The 24,676-nt window shown below is 38.9% G+C and overlaps 1 protein-coding gene across 1 annotated transcript in view; it reads left to right on the top strand.

The window, feature by feature from the left end:
- The window catches only part of LOC150094345 (proto-oncogene tyrosine-protein kinase ROS-like), a 719,271-nt gene that overhangs the window by 129,390 nt on the left and 565,205 nt on the right, over positions 1-24,676 (top strand). Inside the window, exon 6 of the mRNA XM_090412445.1 lies at positions 18,125-18,345. Coding sequence (XP_090268571.1) covers positions 18,125-18,345 — 221 coding nt within the window. The remainder of the gene's footprint in view (positions 1-18,124; positions 18,346-24,676) is intronic.

Genomic DNA, 24,676 nt, shown 5'->3' with positions numbered 1-24,676 from the left:
GAAATTGCTGGCTTTGAATTGCGCAAGCATTATTTAGCAAATGGCACACATTGGTTTACTTTGTCGTTTCACAAAAAGAAACTCCTCTTTCCACTCTGGCCTAAAACTTCTGTGTTCTTCTTCATATTTAAGCTTTTTATGCAGCATTTCTAAGCACTTGAAAAAGAGTTCCACGATAACAAGCACTGTCACAAGGACTCACGCAACAATATGTTGAATGATACTGATAGATGAATGACGGAAGTGTAAGTAATGTGTTGCGGCAGCCAGGCATGGCTTCTCCTTCCCCACTTCCCCACCACCCACCTCACCATGTGCACACTCACTTACTCCCATACCATCACACTGGTCAAAGGTTGCGGCTCTTCTAAGTCTTACTGGAATTATTTTGGCTCCAAAAGGACACGTTGTTGGCCACCCCTGATATATAAGATGAAATTCAACAATGGTGATACCAGATTGAGTTTGCATAGAATAGCTTTTTTTTTTCTATTGATCCCATACACAAGAGACTGAGGGAGCTATAAGCACATCAGTGCCATTTGAAGAATTGCAGGTTGTAGTTGTTTACTCATGAAGAAGGCTGTTCCAGAGGAGGATGGACTAAAAGAGGAAGAATAGAAGCAGGTTAGGTGTGTTTGCAGATGCACAGTAAAGGGATGCTGGATAGTTGCTGTTCTTGTATTAACAGATGCAACACAAAGTGGAGGAATGATGGCTGCCTCACTGGAGCAGTGAATTGGCAGCAAGTTTTAGATGCACCACCCTAAACATGTGAGCAGTATTCTAAATATGGACATATTTGGGATTTATATATAGTTAAGAGTTGGTTGGATATAAAATAGGCTCTTTAATGCAAGAGACTGGCAACTTTCTTGGATGGATGCTGAGGAGGCTATTCATGTGATGCGTTTATGCATCGAAAGACTGGAGATAAATGTTAGTCCAGGCAAGGAGATATGACCTTGTCTGGCAATTTGTGTATTACTAAGTGTAAGGGTAGGTGAGCTTGGATCTCTTTTATGCAAGAAAAGGAAAGACTGTGTTTTGGTGGCATTGAACATGACAAGGTTATCCTTGCTCCATTGAACAATAGTATGTAAATTAATGTGATTAATTTACATACTATTGTTCCCAGGCTACAAGATTGAAATTAATGATCTTGTAGCCTGGGATAGCAGAGTGCTGCATGTGTCAAATGGATAGAATGAGTGGAGAGTACTATCATCTACAAAGCTGTGGATGGGATGAATGGTTATTGTGAATAGGTCATTTAAGTACAGGAGAAAGAGAGTAAGTGATAGAACAGAGGCATTTTGAGGCATTTCAGCATTGTGATGAAGCTCAAAGAGAATGAGCACAGAGAAAGCTGGCTACCCATTACAGAGAGTGGCAGGGAGACTAAAGGAGGACAATTTGTTTAATATGCTTCGATGCTACACACGGTCAAAAGCTTTGGAAATGTCGGGCAACAGCACAAGTTTCTCCAAACCTTTCCATGGTACATGTTCAGTGGTGGATGAAGTAAGCTACAAGATTAGCTGTGGATCTTGAATGGCAGAGCCGGCAAAGGTCGGTTGATTGGTAGAGCCTCTGCTACTAATGGCTCAGTTAAGTAAGTTTGAGCGTGATTAGTAGTTGGAAGGGAACCAATCATTCGATGCTGTTGGCACACTCTCCCTCGATGAGTCTTTGGACTCCCTGGAGGTGTAATAATAATAATAATAATAATAATAATATTGATGAAAAGAGGGAAAGGCATATACCGCCATTTTTTTTTTGGATTTTGCAAAGGCATTTGACAGGGTGCCACATGATAAGCAGATATTTAAGTTGTGGCACATGGGTTTAGATGTCAGGTTAGTCAACTGGTTAGGATTGGCTGTCTGATAGGATCAGAGAGTTCTATATGGTGGGGCAATATCAAGGATGCAGAAGGTTACAAGTGGGGTCCTACAGGGCTCAGTACTGGGACCTGTATTGTTTAACCTTTATATCAATGACATTGTCAGTGGATTGCAGGGGGATATTCATTTGTTTGCAGATGTGGCAGTCCTGCAAGAGGATTTTGTATAAACTAGACAGATGGACAAATGAATGGGAGTTTCAGTTTAATGCAGCAAAATGTAAAGTCTTGAAGTTTGGGATACATCAATAAGAAGTTGCATACTCAATTGGAGGAAGTAGGGAGACAAGAGGTCTGGGGGTGATGATTGATAGAAACCTGAAATTCAGGGAAGATATTGCAAAAGTGGTGAAGGTAACTCAGAGGATTGCTGCAATACTGAGAAAGATGCTGACCTGCAGAGATAAAAGCGTTATCATTCCATTGTATATGACCCTGATCAGACCAAACGTAGACTATTGTTCTCAAATTTGGTCCCCAGGATTTGAAGGGGATAAATTAACTGTGGAAAGGGTATAACAAAGCAGATAACAAAGATGGTTTCAGGACTCTACAATGTTACTTATGAAAATCAGCTGAGGAAATGTGGACTACAGAGTCTGGTAGATTGAAAAAGGAGGGGTGATATGATTGAGACTTTTAAACTGTTGAGAGGTGGTTACAGGGTTGACACTGGGGAGTTTTTTGTTGGTAGAACAGCAGGAAGGAGCGATGACAAGGGGCCATCCCTAGAAGTTACGAAAGGAAGCTGTGAGCAAGAGGGTGAGGAACGATTTCTTTGCATGAAGGGTGAGGAGAGGTTTCTTTGCATGAAAGGTGAGGAGCGGTTTCTTTGCATGAAGGATGGTTGAACCATGCAATGCATTATGTGATAGAGTGGTGAAAGCAAGAACGGTCAATGAATTCAAGGAGTAGTATGATAGATTTTGTTTCCTAGGAAGGACTTCCCACGATGAGTCTTTTGACTCCACGGAGGCCTGAATATTAATAATAATAATAATACTGAAAGCTTTCCACAGAAACCACAGCTAAGCCACAAAAACTTATGTTTTCATGTAATCTAAAATTTTGTTCCAACATAAAGATATACAAAGTTTACATGGAGAGAAGACACAAGAAATAATCAAACCTTCATTGACTATGTCATTGTTGATAGCGGTAGCTTCATTAAAGTTCAGGATGGGAAGTGACCATCATTTAGTTTTAAGTAGGATAAAAATGAATCTCACATTGAAAAGAATAGTACATAAAAAAGGTTTAAAAAAGAATTAGAGTTGAGCAGCATTTACTATTAAACTGTAGACTTAACTATACAAACATTATTAAAGAAAAAATGAAACAGTTCTAAATCCAAGAACCAAACTTTGGAGTCTCAAACCTCAGTGGCAAACTCTGAAGATAACATTGATTGATTCAGCTAGGAAGGCATATGGTGGTTATCTGCAAAGACAGAAAAATAAGAACATCATGGTGGGCACAAAAAGTTAAAGAGGCATACCTGGAAAACAAGAAAGCATACCAAAAGTTCCTAACAAATAAGTTGGAAGATAACCTAAAAGTGGCTAAACATAAGTTGTGAGAAGGCTTCAATAGGAATATAGAAGATAAATATCAAGAAGATTCCAAAATGTTCTTGAAGCTATTAAAAAAGCTTGCAAATGGAGGAAAGAGTACTCTAAAAGGAATCATAAGCTTATAAAGGTGTTATGAAAAATAAAGATAAGGATACCCTAGACATCTTGAGCAATTACATTGAAGGATTGTTAAACAAAACAAGCAGTGACAGAATAGTAGTAGAATTTTTTGTGCAGAAAGCAAACAGGAGTACATATCAGTACTAGGTAGAAAAAACTGTCAAAAACTTGAAATGTGGAAAGGCAGCTGAGTAGATGATTTTCAACCAGAAATGCTCAAGTATGGAGGTATAATAAAAGTTTTTCAGTGGTTACTGAACATTGCTGCTTTGAACCTGTTTAAGAGCTGTCTGGCAGAGGCAAAATCTGAATGCATTCAAATGCATTCAGATTTTGTCACCCGTCTTTGACAATGAATAAGTTTATCGAGGAGTATGACAAGAATTGTATGAACAATGGTCATTGTGGGCATCCTATAATGAGTCTTCTTATGACATGGAGCTGCCTACAATAATTTTTTTAACACAATTTATTATCTTTCAAAGAAATTGCATGAGTGTAAGGTACATTTTGTTACATGCTATTAAAATTATTTTGATTAGGGCGGTGGCGCAGATAGCATCAGCCTGGCCAAAAATTATTGCGATCACTGAGACGTGGTTGACAGAAGGGGTTATAAAAACAGGAATAGAAGTCGCTGGGTATAGCATTTTTCGCCAGGATAGGAGGGGAAAGCGTGGTGGTGGGGTGCTGCTTATGATAAGTGATGACCTATGTCCTCTAAGAGTGGAGAATTTGGAAGGTAGTGAGACAAATGATTTTGAGAGCGTATGGTGTGAGGTAGAGGTAGGCAAGACAGGATATTTAGTGGGGTGTTGCTACAGACCCAGGAGCACAGAGGATGGGAACCAGGAGATGTTTAGACAGCTAAGTTTGGCAAGTGCAAGAAGAATGATTGTTATGGGAGATTTTAACTTCAGTAGTATAAATTGGAGAGAGGAAGATGCATGTAACAATAGGGGAATGGAATTTCTAGAATTCTTGAGGGACAAATGTCTTAGGCAACATGTAACAGAGGGAACAAGAGGTTCAAAAATTTTGGATTTGGTTATAGCATCAGAAGAGTTGATAATAACTGAGTTGACGTCTCTCCCACCAGTTGCAGAGAGTGACCATATGGTTTTGACTTGGAAAATGAATAGACATGCAGGAGTATCAAAGAGACGGGAACTTATGTGGAATTATAAGGCAGGTGATTATAATAGTCTTAGACGTCAACTTCGGGAAGTTTCATGGAGGGAGGAATTGGAAGGCCGGGATATCACCAGTGCGTGGGAAATTGTGAAAGAATATTTGTTATCAGCAATGGTAAGTTGTATACCACGAGTGAAGAAGAGGGCGCAATTTGGAGTAAAGTGGATGACAAACAATATTAAACAGGAATTGCATGCGAAAAAGAGGCTATGGAAGAGATATAAGGAGACAGGTGAAGAGATGCATGAGGAATATAAGACACAGGCCAGAAGAGTGAGAGGAGATTGGCCCTAAGATCCAAAGAAAATCCTAGGGAATTTTTTAGCTATGTGGCCAGTAGGAGGAGAAATGACTGTGGAAGAATGATATTGTGGGATAAAAATGGGAATAGAGTGACTGATGCAGAGGACATAGTGGAATTGTTCAATGAACACTTTATTGGAGTATTTCATCCTAGAGGAGTCAGTTTTAATGCTAGAGGGATAGGACTGGTACGAGGTCTGGAGGTACAGGAAGAGAGTGTGTTTCAGATACTGAGTACTCTGGATGTCAGTAAAGCTGTTGGACTGGATGGTATTTCGCCACGAGTTTTGAGAGAATGTGCTAGGGAATTGACAATACCTTTAACGTGGCTTTTCAATGAAAGTCTGGCTTTGGCAAAGGTGCCCAGGGAATGGAAGGAAGGTAAGATAGTGCCATTGCATAAGGGTGGTAGCAGACTGGAAGTCTCTAATTATAGGCCAGTCTGTGTGTCATCAGTAGTTGTTAAGATCTTGGAGAAAGTAGTGAGGGACCGTGTACAGCATTGGGCAGATGAGGGTAATGTTATCTGTGAGAATCAACATGGATTTGTGAAAGGACGCTCTTGTTTTAGCAATATGCTAGCCTTTTATAATAAAGTTACAAGAGCATTAGATGAGGGAAAGGCATATACTGCAATTTTCTTAGACTTGGCGAAGGCATTTGACAGGGTGCCACATGATAAGCTGATATTTAAGTTGCAGCACATGGGTCTGGATGTCAGATTGGTCAACTGGATTCAGGATTGGCTGTCTGATAGGTATCAGAGAGTTGTGTATGGTGGAGCAGTTTCCAGGAGGCAGAGGGTTACAAGTGGGGTCCCACAGGGCTCAGTACTATGTTGTTTAACCTTTATATCAATGACATAGCCAGTGGATTGCAGGGGGATATTCAGTTGTTTGCGGATGATGCGAAGCTTGGAAGGATTATTAGTAATAGTGCAGATGTGGTAGCCCTGCAAGAGGATTTAAATAAGCTAGATAGATGGTCAAATGAATGGGGGTGTCAGTTTAATGCAGCAAAATGTAAGGTCTTGAGGTTTGGGAAACATCGATGGGATGCTGCATACTCTATGGGAGGAGTTATACTGGAGGAAGTAGGGGAGACAAGAGATCTGGGGTTGATGATTGATAGAAACCTGAAGTTTAGGGGACATATTGCAAAGGTGGTGAAGGTAACACAGAGGATTGCTGCTATTATGAGAAGGACACTGACCTGCAGAGATAAGAGGGTTATCATTCCGTTGTATAAGTCTCTGATCAGACCACACTTGGACTATTGTTCTCAGATTTGGTCCCCAGGATTTGAAGGGATAAATTAACTATCAATCTAACTGTTCAATGTGTTTGCGTAGATTGTTATGCTGTACCTGAGTAGCAATTTGTAGATACCATGATATAGGAGTTTTCTTATGTTATGTGGAATCATGTCTTTTACTTGATAAAGTTTGCTGCAATGATGCTGAGTTTAGTATATTAGTTTAATAAAGTATTCTGTATGTTTTGTCCATTTGCAGTGGCAATCTATATAAAGGCCAAGGTATTTTGCATGTGTTACGGGTTTGATTTTGGGACATTGACAGGTAATTTTGTTGTTAATGCATTGGTATGTGTGACAGTGTAGCGATAGTGGTGAGGGGTGCACGATTCTTGGATTATGTATAATCTGTGTTTTGGTGCTATTCATTATAATTGAGTTTGGTAGAAGTAAGTTGTGATTTCATTTAGGTCTTGTTGTGCTTTGGAAAGAGTGATGTTGATGTCTTTGTAGACTGCTAATAGCACGGTGTCGTCTGCATATTGATATTTTCTTCGTGTAGTCAAGTTGTGAATGTTGTTAATGTTGTGTGGTTGAACAAGGTAGATGATAATATAGTGCCTTGTGGGACTCCGTGTTTTATCTGTTTATCCTGGCTGTAATGTGTGCCTATTTTTGTCACTTGTGTTCTGTTGGAGAGAGAGTTCCTGAACCAGGTGTACAGTGTTTCTCTTATTCCGATTGAATGTAGTTGGTCAGCAGTATATCATGTTCAAGTGTATCAAAAGCTTTAGTTAGGTCATTAAGTATAAGGACAGCAAACTTGTTTTTATCGAGAACTATGTTTATGGCATTGTCAATATCTTCTAGGTGATGGTGCTTTTTGTTTTCTGGAAGCCGTATTGGTTTTGTGAGATAATGTTTGTACTTTTGTAAATAGTTCTGTAGTCTAGTGTGTGTTATTTTTTCAAGAATCTTAGAGATGACTGGTAGGATAACTATTGGTCTGTAGTTCTGTGTATCGTTTCTTTTGCCATGTTTGTAAATTGGCATGATTATCGCAGTTTTTAGTTGTGGAATAATACCAGTGTTGAATATTATGTCCACGAGTCTCAGAAGTATAGGATTTATTTGTTCAAAGGGTGTTAAAAGGTCTGCGAGTCAAAATGGAAAATGCATGGTTTGCTGTTGAACTTTGTGCTCGTAATTTTTTGTTGATTATTGGTAGATTATCTTTTTTGAGTGTGTGATATTGTTTGTGAAGGAGTAGCTGAATAGGTCTGCTAGTTCCTTTTAGTTCATATCCTGACCAAAGCTTTTTGCGGTAAAATCTTGTAGTGAAGTTTTCTTTTTTCTAGTTAGTAATTCATTAAGTGCCCATATTTTCTTCATGTTTTCATTATATTGCATACATTTTTGATAGTAGTAACATCTTTTTGCCCTACAAATTTTTATTGTTAGTTGATTTCTTGTGTTTTTATATAATCTTTGTAGATGAGTGTTACTGGGTGACGTTTTTAGTCTTTTCCATAGATTTTCCTTTATAGTAATACTATTTAGAATGTTGCCATTTATCCATGGATTATTGTCAGTTTGTCACCTCGTTTGTGTAGACTTTGTTGGTTTTTGTATATTTCTGTGAACATTAGTTGGAAGTTCTCATATAAAGTTACAAGATCATTTATTTTAAACAGGCAATTCCAGTCTGTATTTTTTTACAAGCTTGTCAACAATGCATTAATAATGATAATAACAACAATAATAATAATTTATCTAGCTCTGTAGATTATATTTTCCTCATCTCCTCTCATAGTCAGCATTCTGTATCCAGAACATTAATTTTATAAGTTACATCTGGACATTTTCTTAGTTTCTTAATCATTCCAAGTTTTGTCACCTTAATTTGTATACACCACTTTAGATATTATTATTATTATTATTATTAACATCTGACCTCCATGGATTCAGAAAACTCATTGCTGGAGATCCATACTCTCTGAAAAATGATCATTCATCAAACTGTGCCTTTCATAGTCTCTACAATCACCACTTTCTCAAACAATGCATTTCACTCAACAATCACTCTCTATGCAAAGAATCTATTTCTCACTCCCCCCCCACTCTTCCCCTCCACCCTTCTTATGCTGCTTTCAGGGAGAGCCTCTTGTTCTACCCTTGTCTTCCTCTTCTCTGTGAAAAATCTCTTCCACATTAATCTGATAACAACCCTTCACCAACTTATATGTCTCATTCATATCTCCTCTTCTTCTTCTTCCTCTTCTATTCACAAGGCTCTGTAACTTATATTTCCGCAACCTCTTCTCATATCTGATATTCCATTGACCTGATACTGACTTAGTAACTTCTCTGGATCCTCTCCGTTACATTCTCATCCTCTTGAAAACCAGGCAATTAAATATGGCACAGTAGTCCATTTGTGGCATGATTAGAGCCTTATACATGAATGTATGTCATTAACGTACAAGTTAAACAATAATGATCCCAAAACAAATCTCTAATGGTAACCACTAGTGACCTTCCTCTGATACAGAACCTACTGATACCTGTCCAGCTAATCAGCTATCCAACTCACTAGTGAACTTATTGAATCCCATGTTTCAATTTAGCTATCAGTTTGTCATGTGGCAGTCTATCAACACGGCCTTTGAAAAATCCAAGTATACCACTTTGTTCTAATACTTAAGCAGATTGGTAAAGCGTGACCTCTCCCTAACACCCATGCTGACCATCATAAAGAATATTGCTATTATCAACCTGTTCTTTATCCTATTCCTCACCAACTTCTCTAACACTCCAGATACACAGATTCGCTTATAATTTGTAGCCTTAGTCTTATCCCCCCCCCCTTGGGGTGAAGTGGAACAATTTTTCCACCTTCCGTTCCTTAGGGACTTGCCCCGTTGCAAGGCTCATGTTAAACAGAGGTGTGCCAGTGGTGCTGTTAATTCTTTAGAGCATTCATTTAAGACATGTGGCAGTATATTGTCAATTCCTACTGCCTTATTAACATCAAGTTTACTTAATTCCTCATATTCCTCCTGCTCATTCACCATTGGTTCCTTCTCCACCATACCCTCTACACTCCAGCTTCTCATGGTGTTGCATTCATAAGGGTGAAGGCAACACTTTGCTCACTCAATACTTCAACTATATCCTCTGTATCATCACCAACCTGCCAGTGTCATCAACTAGCATCCTTCTTCCATAGTCATTGTTTCTTCTACTTGCCCCATACTGAAAGAACTTGCTATGATGTTTTTTAGTTTGATTGGCTAATTTCTTCTCATAGTGCTCTTTTGCTGTCTTTAAATACTGATTCACCTTCTTGGGTTGCTCTTTGTACTCTTCATACAACTATTCATACAATTATTATTATCTCGTAAAGAAGGCACTGTGGAGGCAACAGTGTCTTCTTCTTCTTCTTCTTCCAGATTTTATGCTTAATCTCTTCATCCATTTAATTCCTATCTTATTTAACCTTTTCGCCTCTGGAATACACTCAGACATTGCTGTTAAATAGATCTTGATCTCTGCCCAATTTCCATGCTATAGCTCCCAGTTGTCTTGTAAGCTTTTCATAATCACCAGCCTTGTAGTTTCACATGTATCCCTTCTTCACAGAAGTTCTGATATGAATGGCCGCAACCAAGGTGATCACTTAATGGTTATTTTCAGAAACCAGGTGAAAGTGAAAGAGGAATATTAGCCACTCCATTCACAGTCACATCCTCTGATGATATAACCAGATCTAAGACTCTTAACCCTTGTGTGCTCTCTGTTATATACTGACTAAGATTGTTGCCCCTTCAGAACTCAAGAAATTCATTCTCCTTATTCTCTGATGCTATCTTTTCATTACAGTCAATATTGCCATAATTAAAATTGCACTGGTCACCCTTCACTTGCTCACTAAGCCAAGTTGCCTATACATTTCTTTGTCTCTACCCTTTACATTTCCAAGCTTGTAGCAACACCCAATCAAATATCTCATTCTGTCAATCTTCACCTCACACCATGCTACTTCAAAATCACTGCCACTGTTTCCCCCTTATATCACAACCGTGTGTGGACATAATTCCCCCACTATCATTAGCAGCACTTCCCCTCCTTCTTGCCGTTTCTATTCTCATGAGAAACATCATGTCCTGCCATTTCTATTCCCATCAACATATCATTGTCATTCAACTATGTTTCACTTTTTCCGACTATTTTCAGGCAAATAAACTTAAATAAACTAAATACAGCAATTTCATCTCCCTTATTTCATGTGCTCCTGGCATTCATAAATAGGAATTCATTTCTTGGTCTATAACCAGTCCTCATGCTACCCCTTATCTATGACTTCTCCACACTTATTTCTGTACCCTTTGTCTCATATATTCCCAAGATCTTGACTACCCCATGTATTTCAGACCATTCCATTCCTTTTCTGTCCATTCCCATAGATGCATTCATTACTGATTTCATTTTCATAATCTGCTCTCCTTACGCTGCATTTCTCAGATTACCCCCCATCCCTGGCTCACCCCATTTTCCTGTGCAACTTGTCTTCCTGGTCTTATATTCTCATCTCCATTTGCAGTCACATCAGTCTCATCTGGTCCACTGTCCTGCTCATTTACATTATTATTATTATTATTATTATTATTATTATTATTCAGCCCTCCATGGAGTCAAAAGACTCATTGTGGGAGGTCCTTCCTAAGAACATAAAGTCTGTCAAGACTCATCGAGGGGAGGTTCCCCCTAAGAAACACAAAGTCTATCATACCACTCCTTAAACTCATTGACCGTTCTCGCCCTCACCACTCTATCAGGCAATGCATTCCACGGCTCAACCACCCTCCATGCAAAGAAACCACTCCTCACCCTCTTGCTCACAGTTTCCTTTCGTAACTTCCAGGGATGGCCTCTTGTCATCACTCCTTCCCGCTGTTCAACCAAGTGAAAGAACTCCCTAGTATCAACCCTGTAACCACCTCTCAACAGTTTAAAAGTCTCAGTCATATCACCTCTCCTTCTTCTTCTATCCGCCAAACTCTGCAGTCCACATTCCCTCAGCCAATTCTCATAACTATCCTTGTACAGTCCTGAGACCATCTTTGTCATCCGTCTTTGTATCTTTTCCACAATTAATTTATCCCCTTCAAATCCTGGGGACCAAATCTGAGAACAATAGTCCAAGTGTGGTCTGATCAGAGACTTATACAACGGAATGATAACCCTCTTATCTCTGCAGGTCAGTGTCCTTCTCATAATTGCAGCAATCCTCTGTGTTACCTTCACCACCTTTGCAATATGTCCCCTAAACTTCAGGTTTCTATCAATCATCAACCCCAGATCTCTTGTCTCCCCCAACTTCCTCCAGTATAACTCCTCCCATAGAGTATGCAGCATTCTATCAATGTTTCCCCAAACCTCAAGACCTTACATTTTGCTGCATTAAACTGACATCTCGATTCATTTGCCCATCTATCTAGCATATTCAAATCCTCTTGCAGGGCTACCACATCTGCACTATTACTAATAATCCTTCCCAGCTTCGCATCATCAACAAACAACTGAATATCCCCTTGCAATCCACTGGCAATGTCATTGATATAAAGGTTAAACAATATAGGTCCTAGTACTGAGCCCTGTGGGACCCCACTTGTAACCTTCTGTCTCCTTGAAACTGCTCCACCATACACAACTCTCTGACACCTATCAGACAGCCAATCCTGAATCCAGTTGACCAATCTGACATCCAGACCCATGTGTTGCAACTTAAATATCAGCTTATCATGTGGCACCCTGTCAAATGCCTTTGCTAAGTCTAAGGAAATTGCAGTATATGCCTTTCCATCATCTAATGTTCTTGTAACTTTATTATAAAAGGCTAGCATATTGCTAAAACAAGAGCGCCCTTTCACAAATCCATGTTGACTCTCACAGATAACATTACCCTCATCTGCCCAGTGCTGTATACGGTCCCTCACTACTTTCTCCAAGATCTTAACAACTACTGATGACTCATAGACTGGTCTATAATTAGACACTTCTAGTCTGTTACCACCCTTATGCAATGGCACTATCTTACCTTCCTTCCATTCCCCGGGCACCTTTGCCGAAGCCAGACTTTCATTGAAAAGCCAGGTTAAAGGCACTGTCAGTTCCCTAGCACATTCTCTCAAAACTCGTGGTGAAATACCATCCAGTCCCAAAGCTTTATTGACATACAGAGTTCTCAGTATCTGAAACACACTTTCCTCCTGAACCTGCCCTATCCCTCTAGCATTAAAACTGACTCCTCCAGGATGAAATAATCCAATAAATGGTCATTGAACAATTCTACTATGTCCTCTGCATCAGTCACTCTATTCCCATTTTTATCCCACAATATCGTTCTTCCACAGTCATTTCTGCTCCTACTGGCCACATAGCTAAAAAATTCCCTAGGATTTTCTTTGGATCTAATGGCCAATCTCCTCTCATATTCCAGTTTCGCTTTCCTTACCACACTAGTCACTCTTCTGGCCTGTGTCTTATGTTCTTCATGCATCCTCTCTTCACCTGTCTCCTTATCTCTTCCATAGCCTCTTTTTCACATGCAATTCCTGTTAAATATTGTTTGTCATCCACTTTACTCCAAATTGTGTCCTCTTCTTCACTCGTGGTATACAACTTACCATTGCTGCTATCAAATATTCTTTCACAATTTCCCACGCACTAATGATATCCAATTCCTCCCTCCATGAAACTTCCTGAAGTTGACATCTAAGACTATTATAATCACCTTTCTCCTCTATGGCAAGGCAAGTTATTCAAGCACATCTCATAACAAAGAACATGGTACAAGCCTGTTTGGAAAAACATATTAACCCTATCATTCTACCATCAAAGATACCTGCCTATACATTAATGGAGAATTGCTGTAATGTCTTGACTGACTAACTGTATGTAGAATTTAATTGGTCCTCATGTAATTGTGATATTTGAAAATACCATCTTGAGTGAATCTTGCCTCATCACAGAAAGCACATGGGAAATCATTGATTCCACATTATTCTTGTTTAAATCACTATTAAAATACTTGTCAACAATGATAATTGTCTGGTAAAAATGCTTGAACCTGCTGGAAATTATATGGCAAAAGTCACCTTTCATGCAGGATTCTTTACACAACTGTTTGGTAGACACTCTCTTTCAGTAAAATCCTCTTTACAATTTTTTTTTCCTGTATCCCTTCATCATTCTTTGTTTTTCAATCCTTCATTTTGTGATGCAGATACTGCACCATGTTTATAAAAGTGGCAATAAGTTGAATGTATGTTTGAGGGCATGGAATTCAATGACCAAGGAAAGCTTCTTGATAAGGCTGACATGTTTTGTGTGCATTTCAATTGGGCATATCTGTTATAAAAGTGACAATGAGTGAATTCAGTAAAGATGAACTAGATTGCAAAATATTGACATATGACTTAGAAATACTGAAATAAATAACAACTATAATTTGCTCAGGGTAAACCTGTCAGACTGAAAACAATGCCAGGTATATTGCACATTATTTTATTATTACCCAAGACCCCATGGAGTCAAAGACTCATCTAGGGTCTAGACTCATCTATTTTGGATGTTTACAATCATGTAATTCATTCATTGTCTATTTTCTTTTTCATGTTGGTGACGTCGTGTTCTAAACCACAAAAGACTATATCTTGAAAATAATTGAAGGTTCTGGACCCATGTTTATTGGAATCTTTTGATTAGTTTTGATGTATGGAATATGCCTTTAAAGTTTATGGCAGGAATGTGAAATAATATACTGTATTATATATATATATTATTCAGGCCTCCATGGAGTGAAGAGAGGTCCTTCTTAGGAAACAGAGTCTATCATACCACTCCTTGACCATTCTTGCTCTCTCCACTCTATCAGGCAATGCATTCCACGGTTCAACCACCCTCCATGCAAAGAAACCACTCCTCACCCTCTTGCATACAGCTCCCTTCCATAACTTCCAGGGATGGCCCCTTGTCATCGCTCCTTCCTGCTGTTCCACCAAGTGAAAGAACTCCCCAGTATCCACCCTGTAACTGCCTCCCAACAATTTAAAAGTCTCGATCATATCACTTCTCCTTCTATCTACCAAACTCTGCAGTCTGCATTCCCTCAGCTGATCCTCATAAGTAACATTGTAGAGTCCTGAAACCATCTTTGTTATCTGCCTCTGTACCCTTTCCATAGTTAATTTATCCCCTTCAAATCCTGGGGACCAAATTTGAGAACAATAGTCTACGTCTGGTCTGATCAGGGTCATATACAATGGAATGATAACTGTTTTATCTCTGCAGATCAATGTTCTTCTCAGTATTGCAGCAATATATATATATATATGAATTGGCCTGATTTACCAAATCCACCCAAACCAACTCTAAATCCCATCATGCATGTGGATGTTTGCAAATATCTTTAGGTTTTTGATGAATTTCATGATCACATGAGAGACTGTCATCCTGTTTAGTGAGAGCCTGTAGTGGGCTGGAAACTTTTCAGGTTTTGTGTCCACAGCATGGTTCTGGATTATTTAATCCTTACCAACCCATGGTGCTAACAGCAATGCATTATAGGTTTCTATTATTATTATTATTATTAAGAGAGACCTCCAGGCAGTCAGGAACTCATTGCGGGAGCATACTGTTCACACCAGCTGTCATACCTGTTCTTGAATTCATTCACGTTACTTGCACACGCAACATCCAAAGGCAATCCATTCCAATCATGCACTACTTTATGAGAGAAAATTCTAGCCCTAACCCCCTTCTTGACGGCATTCATTCTCAACTTCCGTGGATGCCCTCATGTCTTTTCCCTGCCCTCCATAAAATGAAAAATTCCAACTACTGAAATTCCATATAACCTTTCAGAAATTTGTAAGTCTCAACAATATCACCTCTCTTTCCCTTATTTTCTAGTGTCTGCAGTTTTCAAATTTTCAGACAACACTTAGACTATTGTTCTCAAATTTGGACCCCAGGATTTGAAGGGGATAAATTAACTGTGGAAAGGGTACAGAGGCAGATAACAAAGATATCATTTTACACACTGCTATCATTTTTAACACTCTCCTTTGCACTCTCTCCACTGTATCAGAATCACAATGGAAACCAGGAGACCTGACTTGCATGCAATAGTCCAAGTGAGGTCTTATCAAGGTCTTGTAAAGAGGCAAATGACTTTCTTATTTTTACATGTCAAGGTTCTTTTCAGCATTGGTATTTTTCTCTGAGTTGCATTTATAATTTTTGCTATATGACCCTCTCCTGTCTACTAAAACTCCAAGATCCCTAGCCTCATCAGTTTCTTCAATTAAAATCCTGCCAATATAATAAGACATTGGATATCTAATCACACCAGAGTGCATGACCTTACATTTATTAACATTGAAATGACAGCCATTTTTACATGCCCACAATTCCAGCCTATTCAAATCATTCTGCAAGTACTGCATATCAGCAGCATTTCTGATTACCCTATCTATCTTTACATCATCAGCAAATAGCTGTATGTCGTATGTCAAATCCTTTCCAATGTCATTAATGTACAGATTGGATAACAATGGACCAAGGACTGATCCTTGAGCCCAACCACTGGTTACCTTGTCCCCCCCCCTACAACTTTTTGATATCTGTCAGCCAGCCATCCTCTTATCTATGCCAATAGTTTAGAATCAAATTCCATATTTTCCAATTTATGCAACAGTCTTCCATGCTGTATTCTCTCAAAAGCCTTAACAAAATCCAGAAGTATCATAGTGTATTCATTCCCCTTGTCCTCAGTGGTAACATTATTACAGAATGTGAGCAAGTTGTTAAACATCACCTTCCTTTAGTAAACCCATGCTGTTCATTGGCAAGTAGAGATTCACTGTCAACCCATTTCTGAATGTGAGCCCTAACCAACTTTTCCAAAATCTTCACCACTACTCATAAGGTACTGATTGGTCGATAGTTGGATACATCAGTCTTTGCACCACCCTTGTGCAATGGGTTTACCATATATTCTTTCCACTCCTGTGGAATCTTCCATGTTCTGAGACTCAAATTATATTGCCTGGTTAAGGGAATAGCAATTCAGCTGAACACTCCTTTAGCATCTGTGCTCATTTATAACCAATTTTGGTAGGATTCACATAAAATATTGGGTTGACAAATAAGTTTGTTTGGTTTTTCAGAGTGGAATGAAACACATTTTTTTTTAATATATATGATACATACTAGTCAGTTATATATTGACCCTCTTTATCAATGACCTCTTGCCATCTGTCCACCAACTTCATTATGCCGCGTTCATAAAACTCCTGAGGTTTACTGGCGAAAAACTGATCCAGGTGTCTTTTGACAGTCTCCTCATTGGCGAAGGTTTTCCCATTCAGAGAATTCTGCAACGATCGGAATAAGTGGGAATCAGAAGGTGCCAGTTCCAGTGAATATGGAGGATGCGGAAAACCATCCCAGCCAAGACATAACAATTTACTCTGGGTTGTTAACGATGCGCAGGATCTGGCATTGTCATGGTGAAAGACAACTCCTTTCTGATTTGCCAATTCAGGATGTTTTGTGCTAATTGCATGGGTAGTCGCATTAACTGTGAGCAATAGACAGTTGAATCAATCATTCTTCCTGATGGTAACACTTCATAGTGGACAACACCTTTATAATCCCATCACACAGAGAGCATGATCTTCTTTGGGTGCAATCCTGCTTTCGAGGTTGTTTGTGGTGGTTTGCTCTTGTGCCCCCATGATCTTTTACATACCATGTTATCACACACGACCCATTTTTCATCTCCCATAATCATCTGCTTCAAAAATGGGTCATTTTCTTGGTGACGTCGCAGCGAATCACAGATGGATATGTGAGCAGTCATATTGGCCTCAGTCAATTCATGCAGCACCCAAACATTGGGTTTTGAAACATATCCAAGCTCGTGCAAATGGTTTTCAATGCTTGTATGGGATATGTTCAGTATTGCAGCAATCTTCCGCACTATTTGTGACGGATTTTTGTCGACGATATCCTTCACAACACTCGAATCAACCTCGGTAGGGCGACCAGTGCGAGGCACATCGCTGAGATCAAAATCTCCAGAACGGAATTTGACAAACCACTTTTGGTATACACATTCTGTTAAGGCACCACCCCATATACGCTGCATATTTTTTTATGGGCCTCTGCAGTTAGTTTGCCTTTTTTGAAATAAAAAAGCAAAATATGCCGGTAATGTATGTTATTTCCTTCCATTTCTAAAAATATGTTACACGCAACTGAAGTATGCCAAACGAAAATTCACTGAAAGGTTATGTGAAATGGCACCTTTCAACTGTGCAATAGCGTTACGTGGTAGCACAACAATAGCGACAGGCGAAGCGGCGTAAACTTGTACTGACACATAAACCGAACGAACATATTTGCCAACCCAATATATTTATATAGTATAATCTTAATTCCTATATTCCACATATGAACTGTGTTATTATATAATCAGCTATGTCAGCCTTAAAGTGCATTTCCACTTATTACACAGTTGCAGCTTTTGTAGAATCTGTATGTGATTTGAGGAGATACACCACCCTAAACCCACTGCAATTATTTTATGATATCCCTTAGCATAATAGTAGTAATGATAACAATCATACATTTGATTTGTATATAATCTAAATACCATCCTTCTCTATGTTCTAAATGTACGATGTTTTTTTCAATATGATAGGTAATCTTGGGACACCTGGTCCTCCATATTTAGTAGCAGATTCTAGAACAAATACTTCTGTAACTATCCAGTGGTCACAAGCACCATATCATAACATTTCATACTTAGTTCAGTGGAGATATGATTTCCCTCCTAGTGCTTGGGAATATTACAGAGCAGAATACCCTCTAAAGAAAAATCAACTCCAAGTATCAGGACTTCATCCTTATACAAAATACAGGGTATGGTATACTTGAAATGTATTATGCTGTTAGTAGAAATATTTATGGAAATGGTAATGGTTAAATTCATTCTAATTCAGATCAAATTATGCTAGCTGAGTTCATTTTTTAGTTTCATTTTTACTTTTTAGTGCAACAGTATTATGAATATACACACACACATGGACAAAGAAATTAGCGCACCAAGAAGGAAGCATAGGATTCAACTGAAATTTTATTGGTGTAATGATACAGGTGAGTGATGCACATGGTGGCGAACAGATGCCTGATGTTGTCCTGCGGCAGACTGGCCCACACGTGTTGGATGCTATGCTCCAAATCCCGGATATTGCAGCACGGTGGGAGCTGGCGTTTCAGCTGCTCCCAAACATGCTTGATAGGGGACAAGTCTGGGGGAGTGGACAGGCCATGGAAGTGTCTGTACACGATGTAGGCAGGCCTGGGCAACCTGAGCCGTGTGTGGACAGGCATTATCCTGCTGGTATAGCGCTCCTGGTATCCCGGCCAGGAATGGGAGAATGTGTGCCATAGGATGCCATCCACATACTGCTGCCCCCCTATCAGTGTGTCACGTACCACTACGAGGAGTGATCGGGTATCATAGGCTATGGCTCCCCAGACCATAATGTCTGCAGTGTGGGAGGTGTGGCACTCGATAGCGAGGTTGGGATTGTGTCCTTGACCAGGGGTCCTCCACACCTAGACACGATGATCATCTGTCCCCAAGACGAAGTGGCACTTATCACTGAAGACCACATGTCGCCAGTCTGTGGCGTTCCACGTCGCTCTCGCCTGGCACCACTTCAAACGGAGTCGGTGATGTTGCGGTGTTAATGGGACCACACGTAAGGGATACTGGGATCATAGATTAGCCTCAGCAAGGCATCGGAAAATGGTTCATGGGCACACAGGAGCCCCTACATCTGCCTGTATAGTGGACCGGGTCACCGTGGGATCCCTCTGTGCTTGCCGCACGATACGGCGATCCTCTCTAGCATTGGTCCTTCTGATCTGACCGGTGCCGCTCTGCTGTGTGGCAGTGCTGGAACATGTCCACAACTCCCAACACTGTCGGACGGTTTGGTCAGAATGGTTCATGTGCATGCCTATACGGCGCGCCGACCACCCTCCGGTTTTCAGGCTGATGATCATGGCACTGTCAAAGTCTGTAAGTTGCTTAAATCAACGTCTCTGTCATCTACCTGGCATTATTGTCACTCTGTACTCTAGCTTGTGTCGGCCGGTGCTTTTCGCTTTAATCGGCTATCGACTACACGCCAGCTTTATAAGGCTACCGGTTCATGCTTGCAGGGTGTGTGGGCATGCGCAATTGCACCAAACTTGGATCATTTACATACCACCCCACACTCTAGCTATTTGCTTAGTTTCGCCATTGTACCATGTTTTCTTCCAGATGTGCTAATTTCTTTGTCCAGGTGTGTATAAAAAAACTTACATAAGTTCTCTTAATTATTTGCTGTTGCATTCAGTAATATATAATTGTTATTTATAGCATAAAACTCACAATTTCTTCATACTCACTTCTACAGTACATCAAACAGTGTAACAAAATATAATGATTCCCACAATTTATATACATATTTATTTAATTTCTGAATTTTTAGATTAATTGAAATTTTTTTGTTATATGTAATAAAAGAAATTTGAATTTATTTCCAATAATGATGGCCGGATGTACTGGATAGTTATCTCAGAAATAGCATTTATTTTGCTTATTATTAGTAAAACCCAGTGGTGGCCCATATATAAGCACTGTGACACTGCATCACCCCCAAGGAAAAAATGAAAAAATTAAAATTTGTTTGTGTTTATAAATAATAACAATGCTGACAACATTATATAAATGCAATACAACATGTTAAAGGTTACAGCTTATGTTTTGACATTGATTGAATAGTTAATAATTGGAATTGTTTGATTAACGCTTTAGATTACAAAACAAATGCACTGCGATCTAACGCTGATAGTTTGCGGTCATTGCACGTTACATCATTCCCAACTGTAAATGCTCAAACTGCAGTGTATTTTTAGTATGCTTACGCACCTTATTTCTGTGAGATATGAAACGTTTATTATTGGTGCATGTGTGTGGTGAACTATTTTTTATAAATCTTATTTTATTTTGTTAAAATAACATATAATTATTTATTTATTATAGATACAAGGCTGAATTATGAGTGTCACTGTTGAAAATATGAAAAGAATAATATTTTATCAATTATCGTTACACGAAACAAAAGCACTGCGATCTAACGCCGATATTCGTTTGCCTTGTCATTGCACGTTACATCATTAGATACAATGCAGGCATAAGATACACTGCCGCTTGGGCAGTGTATCTTATGCCTGCATTATTTCTGTGAGATATGAAACGTTTATTATTGGCACGTGTTCGTGGTGAACAATTTTTTTGTAAATCTTATTTTATTTTGTTAAAATAACATATAATTATTTATTTATTATAGATGCAAGGCTGAATTATGATGAGTGTCACTGTTGAAAATATCAAAAGAATTATATTTTTTCAATTATCGTTACACGAAACAAATGCACTGCGATCTAACGCCGATATTCGTTTGCACTTGTCATTGCTATTGATACGAAACTTTTATTATTGGTGTTTGTTCGTGGTGAGGATGAAATATTTTTAATAAAGCAATTTTTAATATGTAAATTTATTTATTAATAAATTCGTTACTGATTAGAAAAAAATAAGGGTTTTTTTTTTTTTTTTTTTTATATATGTAGCACCCCCACTTAAAATTTTCACCGCCACTGGTAAAACCTTAACCACGAAACTGGCCATGGATGTGAAGTGCCCTCAAAAATTATAATACCATCAACATATACAGATACAAAGTTTAAGATTATTGATATATTTTATCCATATCAATGTTTATATAGTTAAATGAGCATATATGACCATTCCCTTAAGTCCACACATTTAGAGTTTGCAGTTGTTAAATTAGCAGGACTGCTTACTAGAAGTATAGCCAGTCATTGCTGCTACATTCTAATAAACAGGCTACTGTTTATATAGAGAGAGAGAATAGCACTTTTGACCAATTACTTATATGTGTTCATAGGTGACATTGGACTATATATATTTTGGATCACTTATAAGCTAATGACTTCACATCAACCATGATACTTCAACCTCGGTGTCAATTCAGGATCTGGCTCCCACTGATGAGACCCCAAAAAAAGGTTGAAACCAGACCAGTCTGGGTAGTGAGTCTTCCCATAATACATAGCATTATACACATCTGAAGAGGTGTGTACTCATACTTTGCATTATGGGATGCTAAGGCATTATGGGATGTGAAGTCATTAGCCTCTATATAAAATTAGCCCAGTCGTGAAGATACTTCATGTGCAAACATTGTTTGCTTACACTTGGATAAAGGATTAAAACCAAGAATATAATTTCTTGATATCTTTAGTTTATAGTATTATAGTGAAAAATAAACCAAGTGAAAAAACTTTCAACATCTATCTCTAATCCAGAGTATTTTAATAATAAGGTGTAACACCTTTTGACTACTTGTATATGGGAAATATACGAGTTCTGCATTACTTCAACCCTGGTTGTCTTCTGGGTCTGACTCTTGTAGATGACATTTTATAATGTTTGGGTCTGCTTGTTTCCTGGGGACTTGAGAGGCCTGCTCAGTGACAGGTTTTGTGAAATCATTCAGGTCAGGAGTGATGAGTTTAGTAGTTATCCTTTATGGTCACTCAGTGAGATGTAGAGTGATCTTGTAGATCACTCAGAGTAAAAACTCTGAGAGGTATCCCAGCACTTTAACATACCTCAATAAAGGTCGAAACCTGTCTGGGTAGTGTCCCTTCCCATAAAATTGGAAATTGAAATTGGAAATTAATGAAACACAATCTGGTTTTCAGGAAAATAAAGGAACTAGAGAAGGACTCTTCTACATTAGAATTATAGAAAGATATCTGGAGAAGCAAAAAGAAGTCTTCTTCTTCTTCTTCTTCTGCAGCTTCTCCCATTTAAGTGGGGTCACTGTTGATGATGAGTCTCCTCCACATCCTCCTGTCTTGGGCTATCACCACATCCAAGTTCTTCATCCTCAAGTCCTCTTCTACCAGCTCCCTCCATCTCTTCTTTGACCGCCCATGCTTCCTCCTTCCTTGCAAATCCATCTGCATGACCCTTCTTCCCACATATATTCGTCCTCCCTTCTCATCACATGACCAAACCATCTCAACCTTGCCTCCTGTATCTTCGCTCCTAAGTTCGTAACTTTCACTGTTCCTCTTACATAGTCATTTCTCAGACGATCCTTTCTGGTCACACCGCACATCCACCTAAGCATTCCCATCTCTGCTACTTCCATCCTGCCGATGTTATTTTTCCTCAGGGCCACAGTTTCTATAGCATACGTCATAGCTGGCCTCATTACTGTCCTATAGATTTTGCCTTTCAGATTGATCGGCACCCTCTTATCGCATAACACTCCAGCCATCTCCCTCCAGTTCCTCCAACCCACTTGTATCCTGCATCCCACTTCCTTCTCAGCTCCTCCATCTTCTTCCACTGTTGAACCCTAAATATCTAAAGTTCCTCACCTTTCTGATGACATTTCCTTCCAGCACCAACCTGATATATTCCTGGCCGCTGCCCACTGTGCAACACATATACTCTGTCTTACTTCTACTCAGTCTCATACATCTCTCTTCCAGTACTTTTCTCCATCTTTCCAGTTTAGTTCCTACTTCTTCTCTTGAATCTGCACACAGCAAGATGTCATCTGCATTCAACATTATCTAAGGGCACATCTTCTCTCACCTCCTCCATTACCACCTCCATCATAATATTTAACAGAAACGGACTTAATGCTGACCCTTGATGCAAGCCAACTGTTACTTGAAAACTTTCTGTCTGTCCCAGACAGGTCCGAACTCTTGTCTTCACATTTCTGTACATCTCCTGCACCAACCCGACATATTTCTCCGGAACCTTCTTCTCCCTCAGACACCTCCAGACTTCTTGCCTTGGCACTCTATTGTATACTTTCTCCAGATCGATAAATGCCAGATGTAGCTCATGTTGTTTCTCTCGAAACTTTTCCATCATCTGCCGTAACCCAAAGATAGCATCTGTTGTTGATCTACCAGGCATGAAGCCAAATTGTAAGCAAGAAGCAGAAAGAAGTCTACTTATGTTTTATTGACTACACAAAGGCCTTTTGATAATACATAACATGAACAACTAATAGAATGCATCAAAAAATTAGGAGTAGATGGTAAAGATACCAGATTACTGATAAATCTATATTGGGAGTAAACTGCCTCAATAAAAATATCAGGAGAAACCTCGGAGGAATTCCCAGTAAAGAAAGGTGTCAGACAAGGATGTGTTCTTTCTCCTATATTGTTTAACCTCTATACTCAAAATATCTTCCAGCAATTAGAAGAATTTAAAGGAGTCAGTATAGGAGGTGAAAATATAAACAACTTAAGATATGCAGATGATAGTACTGCTCGCTGAAAATAAAAAATATCTTCAAAACCTACTAGAAGAGATGCTGAAACTAAGTGAAAAATATGGACTTAATTTCAACTTCAAAAAACCAAAACCATGCTGGTAACAAGAGAAAAAAGGAAAATACCAGATATAAATATTAAGATAAGAGGAAATACATTAGATCAAGTATACATATATATCATCATCATCATCATCATCATTATCAAATTCCTGCCATGTACCCTCAAGGGATGTACAGGATATGATAGTACTACATGAAAAAAATTACATCATTATTAATTTCCTATCTACAATTTTCCTCCAAATCAGTCTGTTACTTGTTAAGACTCCAACATTATCAGATCTTACATTTCTATCATCTAAAGCACTTTGTACCGTATCAATCCACCTATATCTTGGTCTTCCTCTGGGTCGTTTTGCTGCCAACCTGGCAGAGAACACTTGTTTTGCTAATCTTTCCTCGCCCATTCTGTTTAAGTGACCATACCACCTGAAATTAGCTCTGCTAACACATTCCTGGATGCTGACAATGTCAAGTTCTTTCCTAATATCCTCGTTTTTAATATGATATTGCCATTGATGCCATCTGTTCACGCCTATACTCTTTCTCAGGACTCTCATATCTGTGGTCTCTAATCTTTGGTCAAGTGTTTTACTTCTGACCCAGCTCTCAGATCCATAAGTTAAAACTGGTTTGAACACTGTCTTGTATACAGCTAATTTAGTGTTCCGACTAATTTCTCTCTTATTCCATATGAATTTATTCAATTGACTTCCCACCACACCAGCTTTGCTGAT

Source organism: Typopeltis vanoorti, chromosome 22 (genome assembly GCF_054136105.1).
Source record: "Typopeltis vanoorti isolate ZY-2024b chromosome 22, IOZ_Tvanoo_1.0, whole genome shotgun sequence".
NCBI lineage: Eukaryota > Metazoa > Arthropoda > Arachnida > Uropygi > Thelyphonidae > Typopeltis > Typopeltis vanoorti.
The sequence above is the reverse complement of the archived record's forward strand: the minus strand, read 5'-3'. Positions and strand labels throughout refer to the sequence as shown.